The following is a 10,833-nucleotide window of genomic DNA, read 5'->3' on the forward strand; positions in this document are numbered from 1 at the left end:
GCTAATGAGGAAAAACTAAACCTCAACCAAAAATGAGGTCAGCAGGGACTTAAATAGAAAGTCTTATATTACTTGATAACGATATGTATACTTGCGTAGAATCCCAACAGAATCCCAAAATTAAGTTCTTAACGTTATTATCCATAAAATACCACATCAAATTTTTGGCACCGTTGTAAAGCGTAGTCAACTTTATAAATTTCACACAACTTTTTTTTCCGGGATCAATGAAATGGGAGTATGAAAAATTAAGAATAATCACAAGGTAATTTTCTCTAATTCCATGTTAAATGTGCAATTTAAAGAATGGAATTATTTTATTTATGTGAAACTTCTTCCATCAAATCACCTTAGCAGTATTAATTTTTTTCATACAACAAATGAAGGTTATCAATATTGGTGCTCTCATTCTGCATAATGCTTAGAGTATTGTTAAGGTTAGAACCACTAGTGGTTTAGGTTATTTTGCCATAATTTTCATATTTTGTGAATAATCAGGAGTAGAAATTGATAAAATGAAGAAATGTTACAACCACTTAAATCAATTGGGAAACCCATGGTTCATAAATTTGAATCATTTGTTGGATCTAGAACTCGAAGTGAAGGTGGTGATAGACCTTCTACATCAGTTGCAGGACCATCTACTTTCAATACTTATTCACTTGAAAATACTATGGGGCAGTTAATGATTCATCAATCAGATATAGTGGCATTGTAGAATATAATAGGTGCTTTGGAATCAAGGAATGCTCAAAATGATGATTATCAACAGAAAAGAGTTCAACATGATATTGCATATCAAGAGGCTATGGTTAAATATTTTAGGGGTGACCATACTGTAGAATTTCCTACATGTCCCTGTTTTACGCCTTATGTGCAAGATAACTTTGAAGAAGAAAAAGGAGAAGAAGAAGAAGAGGAAGATGATGGTTGATCAATTATTGGGTTTTATATGTTGTGATTAGTCGTTGCTTATTTCATTTTATTGTTGTTATTATAATTTGGATTTTAATGTGTTTGTTTTATTTGTAAGTATTATTATTGAACTTTTTTATTTATAGATGTAAAATTTTGATTTTTATTTCAACATTTTTTATTTCTTTAATTTACTGCGTATGTTTTTAATTAACCTTTTCTTAGCAAATCCTGTTGATATATTATGTTTCATTTAATGTTTTAAAGCCTGTACTGTTTAAATAAGTACCTATAATGTGTCAGAGCCAAGTCTGTTTAAATAAGTACCTATAATGTGTCAGAGCCAAGTTTCATGTTCAGAACCCTCTATAGGTTAGTTTTATTTTTATTTATTTATTGTTTTTCTTTTCCACCTACATTTTTTTTGTACTGAATGCTTTACTTATTAAAAAAGAAAAAAATCTAAGTTTAGGGGAAAGAAAAATTCCTTTAGAAAGAAGATAACTAAATTTTATTTGTCCTAAATTAGCTATATTTTTAAAAATTAATTTACTATGACCTTTGTTATTAGAGGCTCACTTTAGAAAACCATTTTTTTTAAATATTATAGTAAATTTAAGCAAAAATCCTTATTAATGAAGGTAAATTCTAGAGTTAAGATATTTAGTGTGAAAGGATAAGACTATGGTTTTTTCTATTTAAGGAAAGGAAATTATATTTTTGAAGTATTAAGAATCTTAGAGTTTCATATAAGAAGAAAAGAATGAGACTTTATGAAAAATCTTTGAAGCTAATATGAATTTATAAAGTGAAGGAAAATAAAAAGTTTTTAACTTCAAGAAGAGGATAGTGAAGTCCAAAATTATTAAAGGCTATCCAGATATAGTAATCTTCACATGAAAAAGAAAAAAAAGAAAGGATTGAAAGAAATCCTAAAAAAAAGAAAAGAAAAAGATGGGAAAAAAGAAAGTAAAAGAAAAATATGTGAGGAGAAGTTTGAGGGGATGTCTAATAAAAAATTGGCTTTACTTGAATTAACTTGAGGAAAAGGGCTTTACTATATTTTCTAAACTTATATTTGAATATAAACATCCTTACTAATAAAGTTTTCATGATATTTTTTTTCATATGGACATTCTAAGTGTCTTTGATAAAACAAATTATAATTCTTCTTGAAATGAATAAAAAATCAGAAATCTTAGACTTGACTACTAGGTGTTCTTATACTTTAAGTTTTAAACCTGCGCTATACCTGAGCTATTAAAAAGAATTTCTTAAGTTATACTATTATATTAATTAAACCTAATCATAGAATTTTATAAGTTAATCTCTACCATAAGTCATATTTTTATGTAGTAAAAGTGTTACTTGAGGAAAAGTAATATTTAAGTTTGGGAAATTTTGATATACCGAAAAATATACAATTTTATGTATACATTTTATACTTAAATTTGGTGATATTGCACTTTAAAGAAGGATATTTATCATGTTTTATTATAGGTATATTAATTTTAGGCATTTGGAGCAAAAAGAAGCAAAAAGGTATAAATTTTGAGTCAAAATGCAGTTTTTTAGCATACTGGCGCCAGACACGCCAGAGGTGCCAGAATCCAGGGAGGGGCACAAAACTCCATTAAACAGATGCCTGAGACAAATTTAAATGAATTGATGGCAGTTATTGATTATTCTTAAGATGTTCTAGAAGGCTCCAAATAATTCAAACGTCTCATGGAGGGTTCAATGCATCTAGACACTTGAGGAAGGCTCTTGAAAGAAGAGATATGTCTTTTGGATGAAGAAATTTGTTTCTTGATGTGAAGAGGTGTGCCTCTTGGGAAAAAAGAGGGAATCTTGAATTTCCTTGGAGAAGAGGCAAGCGCCCCTATTAAGAAGTTTAAGGAGTATTGTCTCGTGGTGGCGTGTGGAGTTTTCGGAGGAGAGTAGAGAGTTAGGTTTTGGAGAGGATTTTCTTCTAGAAATTGTACAAGGAGAGGGAAGGTGAGAGATTTCTTCTTCATTACATTTTTAAGAGAGAATTGAGTGTGATTATAAAGAGAGAAAGTGCTTCAAGGGAAATTCAAGGGTTTTGTTTGAGGAGGAGTGTGAGATAAGTTGTGTTCTTTCTTTTCTTTATTTTGTAAACTTGTTTATATATGCCTATAATGAGATATGATTTTGTGAAGAATTAATATTGTTGTGTAATGTTTTAATTATCAATAAATTGTGATGATTCAAACTCTAATCTTCATTTACTTTTCGATCTGACTTGTTGAAATATTAAAATTTCTTAAGAAACATAAGATCCCACAGGGCTATGCTTTCTACAAGAAGGTAAGAGTCACATTCAATTTCATGGGTGAGAATGTAGTCCATGGGGTTGAGTGCAAATAAATAGGGAAATATATTTTGATGAGCGTAGAATTAGAAATTTTAGGGCGACAGACTAAAATCCCCAATTTGGTCCAGTTGCTTGGAAACTAATGTAAGATTGTTAGCCCTCAGAAGAGGGGGAAGTGGGAGATCTGGAGTGGGAGCCAGTATCTTCTCAACCTAACCTTAGATTTAAGGACCAAACTCTGGATTAGCCAATGTTCTTTATGAACTCGACAGATAGTAAAGAATATGATTTCTCATATTTGGCACAATATAAGTTTATATGAAATTTTAATTAATTTTAATTGCTTCACTAACTATAAACTCATTGTAACGTGGAAGGATGCTTTCTTAATTTTGAACTCTTCGTTACAAAACTTTGTTTAGTCTTAGTAAGTTTAACTTTGAAGTTTAAAAATTAGCTTAGTTAACTTAATTCTTTTAGCTACATTTTATTTACCATACATTAAATTTACTTTATATTTGTTTTTCTTACTTAAGTTTTTTATAGTTTGAATATTATGTTTTACATTATAACCATAAGAATTCATCTCCCTGTGGGATTGATACTTAGGACTCAATTAGAGTCCTTTATTCCTTGAGCGATGCACATACTTGCGTAATTACTAGGATTGACAACTGAAAAATTTTTAAATGGAAAATTATTTATATTGAAGTGATTTTTATTGTGATTGATCTGTATATTTACTACTCATGTTGTCATGTGTGTGTTATAGTATTGAAAGATATTTACAACACATACATAAAATTTGCTTCATATATATATATATATATATATATATATATATATATATATTAAGTTCTCTAATTGTCTTGCTCCTTAATAGCGACAACTGTGAAAAGCATAAGAAAATTTATAAATCAAAACAAATCTTAAACACATAATTTGCTAATGATACTCCCTGTTAGGCATTTTTCACGCTGATATCTATGTTATCGTCTTCTAGATATGGCATTCTGAAGTTTTTATGTGGGGTAAAATTCCTTCGTTAGGGGAAAAAGTCTTCCGTCGAGGGAAAAAATCCTCTTTTGGAAAATTAGTCCTCCGTTGGGGGAAAAGTAGACCGTCGGAGGAAAATTTGGTCAAGGATAGCCAATTTGAAAGGACTAGACTGCATGTGTGATTCTGACGGTGATTGTTTTAGTCTAACAAGTATGGTGACACTTTCAATCTTTATATGAAGCCCGCAAGTTTCTCTCTCCTAAAAAGCAAAGCTGCAATAAGATTGGAAAAATCATAAATATTGGAAAGATTTTATTTCCTTAGCCTCTAACATAATTTAGTTTTTTAATAACATTATTGTTGGCTTTTGATGAGTAAATTTTTGAGAAGATTATTGATTAAGTTTTTAGATTTTTTGGATATGATGTTTGTTCAACTTAAGTTTCACCTCTCACGGAGCTTATCGCTACTGGGTGGCGAGTCATATTTGGGTTATAGATGATCTTCGTACACCCCTCACAGAGCTTGTCGCAACATGGAGGTGAATCATCTCTGGGTAGAAGATTAATATACACCCCTCGCGGAGCTTGTTACTATCGGGTAGCACTCAAAGATGATTGACATACACCCCTCGTGGAGCTTAACGCTGCTGGGTAGTGTATCATCTTTGTGTTGTACATGATCATCATACACCCCTCACGAAGCTTATTGCTGTCAGGTAGTGAATTATATTTGGGTTATAGATGATCCCCGCACACCCCTCGCAGAGTTTGTCATTGTCGGGTGGTGAATCATCTTTAGAGTCGAGAATGATCATCGTACACCCTTCACGAAGCTTATTGTTGTCGAGTGTAAAATCATCTCACGACCCTTAATACCAATCAGGCATCCATGACATCATCGTCAGTTGTGTTTTTATGCCTCGGACCGATCAGACGCTCTTGGCGTCGTTGTCGGTTTTACTACCCGGGTTCGAGTTTCCCAAGTGTCAAGTGGTCACCATCATGCATCGACTCCTTGATCTCGCCATGTCTTAACCATGATCCTTCACGTAGAAATAAAAAAAATACTATCAAGTGCATGTATCATAAAGTAAGCTTTGGTAGAGATAACATGCTTATATGGGTTCGACGATTGGCCGAATTTTTCCCTCAGGTCCCCAAACGGTGCGCTACGTCCGCTATCCAAGCAAAATACACCATCTGGTCTTGCGGGACCCATATTTACACGTCATGATAAAGGAAAATTTTCATGTTAAGCTCGGCCCAACCCGACGTGCTAAATGTTACGTATTATCCCGCCTTTTTGGCGTATTCCCGACTATATTTGGCGTATTATTCCCTCAGAAACTTTTATTTTACATTATTCAGTAGAAAAGAAGTTTTCAAAAAGGGTTTTTTGTCTCAGCTAGGGTTTGGTCGCTGCATTTATGATGGAGTTAGATTTCTCTCTTAATGAAGAGTTTGAGCACATGGATGACGAAATGAATGTCATCATCTTTGAAACAGAGGTTAGATTTCTTGCTTACTTCAATCGTTTTCCATTTTTCCGAGAGTAACCCAACAATAACCTAGAATAACCTGCGCATAAACCCACCAGATCTCTAAAAAAAGTGAGATTTTGTGAGAATCTTCGATTGTCGTTAGGTTATTTCATCATTCTTCTGTGTTTAGGGTTATTTATTTTCGGGTTGATTGAAGAAATACTCAATAACCCAAAAATAACCCAACAGTAACCTAAGAATAACCTGCGCATAAACCCACCAGATCTCTAAAAAGTGAGATTTTCTGTGAATCTTCGATTATCGTTAGGTTATTTTATCATTATTCTGTGTTTAGGGTTATTTATTTTCGGGTTGATTGAAGAAAAACTCAATAACCCGAGAATAACCCAACAATAACCTAAGAATAACCTGCGCATAAACCCACCAGATCTAAAAAAAAGTGAGATTTTGTGTGAATCTTCGATTGTCGTTAGATTATTTCATCATTATTCTGTGTTCAAGGTTATTTATTTTCGGTTTGATTGAAGAAAAACTCAATAAAAATAACCTAAGAATAACCCAACAATAACCTAAGAATAACCTGTGGTTAGGGTTATTTATCTGACTATCTCTATTGTATACTTTAAATTTGTAGATATCTAGGGCAGAAACAGATTGCAATGATCCAATTGCTCGTAGCTTTCTTAATACTGTCGTCCGTAATGAGGAAGAGACTTACAAACATTATTGTGCTTGTGCACATTACGTTGGTTTCACTGTACACAAGGACCACACAACTTACTGGGCTAAATCCAAGCAAATTATGTCCAAGGATTATATTTTTGGAAAATCAGGTCATAAAAGAGAATCTCAGCTAGCCACTATTGTGAAGTATAGAAAAGCGAATACACGGACTGGCTGTCAAGCAACGGTTTGCTATGCTATTGATCTTGACGACAACTGGACCATAAAGAAATTTGTAAAAAGTCATAACCACCCCTTGGCGGAATCCGGTGACAAGCACCTTCTACGTTCCAGCCGGAAGATTAGCGAGTTAAATACAAATTTACTAAAATCAATGGCAGGTTCTGGGATTAGAGCAGCTGATGGAGCAGCTAATGCATTCAATTTCCTTGCTACAGTGGTTGGTGGTGTTGAAAACTTGGAGTGCACTAGACAAGATGCATACAACTTCATTCAAAGGGATAAAAGCAGTAGAATTGAATAGGGTGATGCCAACGCTCTCTTATAATTATTCATTGAGCCCCAAAATGAAGATAGCATGTTTGCATAGGATTTCCAAAGTGATGACGAGGGCAGACTTACAAGCTTTTTCTGGAGTGATGGGTCTTGCAGACTAGATTATGATTGTTTTGGAGATGTCATCATTTTCGACACTAGCTACCGTTTGAATAAGTATAATTTATGTTGTGCTCCTTTCGTTGGGATTAACCACCATCGGCAAAATGTTCTATTCGGAGTTGGTTTTTTAAGTATAATTTATGTTGTGCTCCTTTCATTGGGATTAACCACCATCAGCAAAACGTTCTATCCGGAGTTGGTTTTTTATCTGACGAGATGATAGAATCGTTCAAGTGGTTATTCAAAACCTTCATTTGTATAATGGATGATAAGCATCCAATTATAATATTTACATATCAGGATCAAGCGATGACAAGAGCTATTGCAGATTGTCTTCCATTCACAAGACATAGATTATGCCAATGGCATATCTATAAGAAATTCTCGTCGAAAGTTCATTGTGGTGTGACGTACAAGAGCGTTAACAATCTATTTTATAAATGCATGAGCAAGTGTGATTCGGAAGATGAGTTCAAAGTTACTTGGGCTCCAATGATAGAGCAAGGAAACCTGCACAACAACATGTGGCTAGATGCATTATACCGTATAAGACATAACTGGTCAACTGCATTCAATAAAGAAATTTTTGGAATGGGAATTTTGTCTACTCAAAGAAGTGAGTCCACAAACAATGTTTGTCATGGTGCATCTAAGCCCACTAGTTCCCTTAGAGATTGCTTTCTGGGGTTAGAAAATATTATGAAGTCATGGAGAAGGAACAAAAAGGATGAAGACTTTAAAATCTTTCAAAATGTTATTACACCGACAGTTAAAATAAGCCCAGTGTTGAGGCAAGCTGCAACATATTATACCCGGAAACTCTACTCTATGTTTGAGGAAGAGTTACTTCACGGGTTATATGGATTGACATTCGATTCCTCAGTTGAGAGTCCATGCAAATTCTATGTTAGAGGTTTGGATAATCAGGACACAAGTAGAGCTTGGCTTGTTACATTTGATAGGCTTAATTGCGACATCACCTGCAGTTGCAAGAAATTCGAAATGACAGGTCTTCTTTGCTCTCACTTTCTACGCATTCTTAATGCTAATAATATAACAAAGATTCCCGAGAAATATTTGTTATTCAGATGGTCTGCTAAGGCAAAGAAATATATCAATAATAATTTTGAATACAAACATATGAAAAACCCTCGGGCTCAAATTTCTGGCACAACATCCAGAGGAATCCTATTTCAGTCACATGCTCAAAAGTTTGCCTACCAATTAATTAATAAAGCTAACGAAAATGAACGTGCCAAGACATATATAATTGAAATATTGAAAACAGGTTCCGAAGGTATTGAGGATATATTAGATGGGAAGGACCTAAACCAAATAGGCTAAACAAAAAGAGGAAATCCCATAACAGTGACTGCAATGTGAATGATCCTGCAAAAATGAGACCGAAAGGTATTTCTAATGCGAGGTTGAAAGGACACTAGGAAAAAAACAAGCGAGCTAAAGGTATATATCTCTACATTACATATATTTACCATTCTACGTTCCATATACTAACGATTATATGTAAAATTAATTATCTTATTATTTTACCACTGTTCGTAGGAAAAAATCAAGAAACATATGTGACACAAGAATCGTACAGGAATTACGACCCAAATACGTTTGCAGCGTCAAAGTCTCTAAGTCAGGAAATTGTCATACCGAATCCAACATGCTTTGTGCCCAATATAATTCACATGTTATAACGTGTTATGCCCACATTAACTCATTTGTATCAATGTACAAGTTCATATAACATTATTCCAATTGGAAGTTGTAGATATACGGTTTGTAATTTATCTGTTTTTTTAGTACAGAATAACCCCGATAATAACCTGAGAATACCCCAAGAATAACCTCAAAATACCCCAACAATAACCGGGGAAAACCCCAAGAATAACCTGACAATACCCGGAGAATAACCTGATAATACCCCGATAATAACCTGACAATACCTTGGGATTAACCTGAGAAAACGCCGAGAATAACCTGAGAATACCCGAAGAGTAACCTGTTAATACCCCGAGAATAACCTGACAATACCCCAAGAGTAACCTAAAAATACCCCAACAATAACCTTACAAAGTAACCTAAAAATACCCCAACAATAACCTTACAATACCCCGAGAATAACCTGATAATACCCCGAGAATAACCTGACGTTACCCTGATAATAACCTGAGAATACCCCGATAATAACCTGAGAATACCCGGAGAATAACCTAAGAATACCCCGAGAATAACCAGAGAATACCCCAAGAATAACCTCAAAATACTCCAACAATAACCTAACAATACCCTGAGAATAATCTGATTATACTCTAATAATAACCTGAGAATATCCCAAGAATAACCTAAGAATACCCCGAGAATAACCTGAGAACCCCGGGAATAACCTGAGAATACCTCGGGAATAACCCGAGAATACTCCAAGATTAACCTCAAAATACCCCAACAATAACCTAAAAATACCCCGAGAATAACCTGAGAATACACCGATAATAACCTAACAAGATAAAAATACATCAACAATAACCTATGAATAACCTAACAAAATAACAATACATCAAACAGATAATACATTTAAACAGATATATACAAAATAACAATATATCAAACAGCTTAGTCCTGTAAGATAAACCCAAGATAAACCTACACAAAACCCGCACAAAATAACAATATATCAAACAGATAATACATTTATTCTCCAAATAATCAATATCTGCAGATTTCATATACTATCTCTGCCCTAAACCAAGGCATCTCCGCCTGCCAGACTTGAAAATATTTCCAATTAATCGTGCCTTTCTGTACAATTGTCTCTATATATTTACAAACAAATATACCGCAATCAACGCTATTAGTTTTTGTGGGAATTCCTCTAGCCGTGCTAATATCCCATTTACTCGGGTCACTGCGGAGTCACTGCGGAAAGCATTATCGGCGTCCTTATGAAGATGCCTTATCTGGTAATATAAATGGTTGTCAAAAATAGTGAAATAATAAATATGAATGTGACGGTTGTTAGTTAGATGAGGCTTAGAATTTTACCACGTCACATGTGACTCCCAAATGCATTTTATTAGGCAATGAGTCATAGAATCTTCACTTGCGGTCCTTCTTGTTCCCAACAAGTAGAGTCCAATGCCTATTATTAACAATTGGAATTAAAATTGCATCTGCCTGAGCTACAGCTTCCACTGTGACGTGGGCAACAATATCTCGTAGAGGATGGTCTCTAAACCCCTACATATACATAATAAATGAGTTTAAAAAGAGCATGAACCTGTTACATATACAAAATTAATGGGAATTTTATTACGTACCCAATGCGCCGGAGAGACGTACAAATAGGGTCTAAAAGAATCAGGGGACTGACGCCAACGATTTTGTAATCCAATGGCAAACAAATCTACATGATCCACGGCGATTTCTTTATTATCCCAAAGTGCTTCCAGGTCAATTCAACTAATATGAATGTGACCCTGAGTAATTATTAAGTTATCCCTGCAAATTGATTGAACAATATTTATTAGATTTAATAAAAAATTGACAGAAAAAATGTTCTGTTTTGTATATACCTTTCTTTGTGCATTCTTAAATAGCTATTGATCACCTGTTGCATGTGTGATGATAGTAGTTCTCTGCCGGGGAACTCTATGGCTGAAGAAGGGAGGGCACCTTCATATGGAACAATTGCGCCCGGCTGTACCTCCTCCCAAGCTTCTCCTGCCTC

The 10,833-nt window shown here is 34.2% G+C and overlaps 2 protein-coding genes across 2 annotated transcripts; both read left to right on the forward strand.

The window, feature by feature from the left end:
• Positions 1-5,684: 5,684 nt before the first annotated feature.
• Positions 5,685-6,963, forward strand: LOC110035669 (protein FAR1-RELATED SEQUENCE 5-like). The gene is made up of 2 exons (XM_020739937.1): positions 5,685-5,762; positions 6,391-6,963. The coding sequence occupies exons 1-2, from the start codon at positions 5,685-5,687 to the stop codon at positions 6,961-6,963; spliced, it is 651 nt and encodes a 216-aa protein (XP_020595596.1).
• Positions 6,964-7,406: 443 nt separating this feature from the next.
• LOC110035670 (protein FAR1-RELATED SEQUENCE 5-like) lies at positions 7,407-8,441 on the forward strand. The gene has a single exon (XM_020739938.1). It carries the CDS (start codon positions 7,407-7,409, stop codon positions 8,439-8,441), a length of 1,035 nt encoding a protein of 344 aa, XP_020595597.1.
• The last annotated feature ends 2,392 nt before the right edge of the window (positions 8,442-10,833 follow it).

This window comes from Phalaenopsis equestris, unplaced genomic scaffold, assembly GCF_001263595.1.
Source record: "Phalaenopsis equestris unplaced genomic scaffold, ASM126359v1 Scaffold198954, whole genome shotgun sequence".
In the NCBI taxonomy this organism is placed as follows: Eukaryota; Viridiplantae; Streptophyta; class Magnoliopsida; order Asparagales; family Orchidaceae; genus Phalaenopsis; species Phalaenopsis equestris.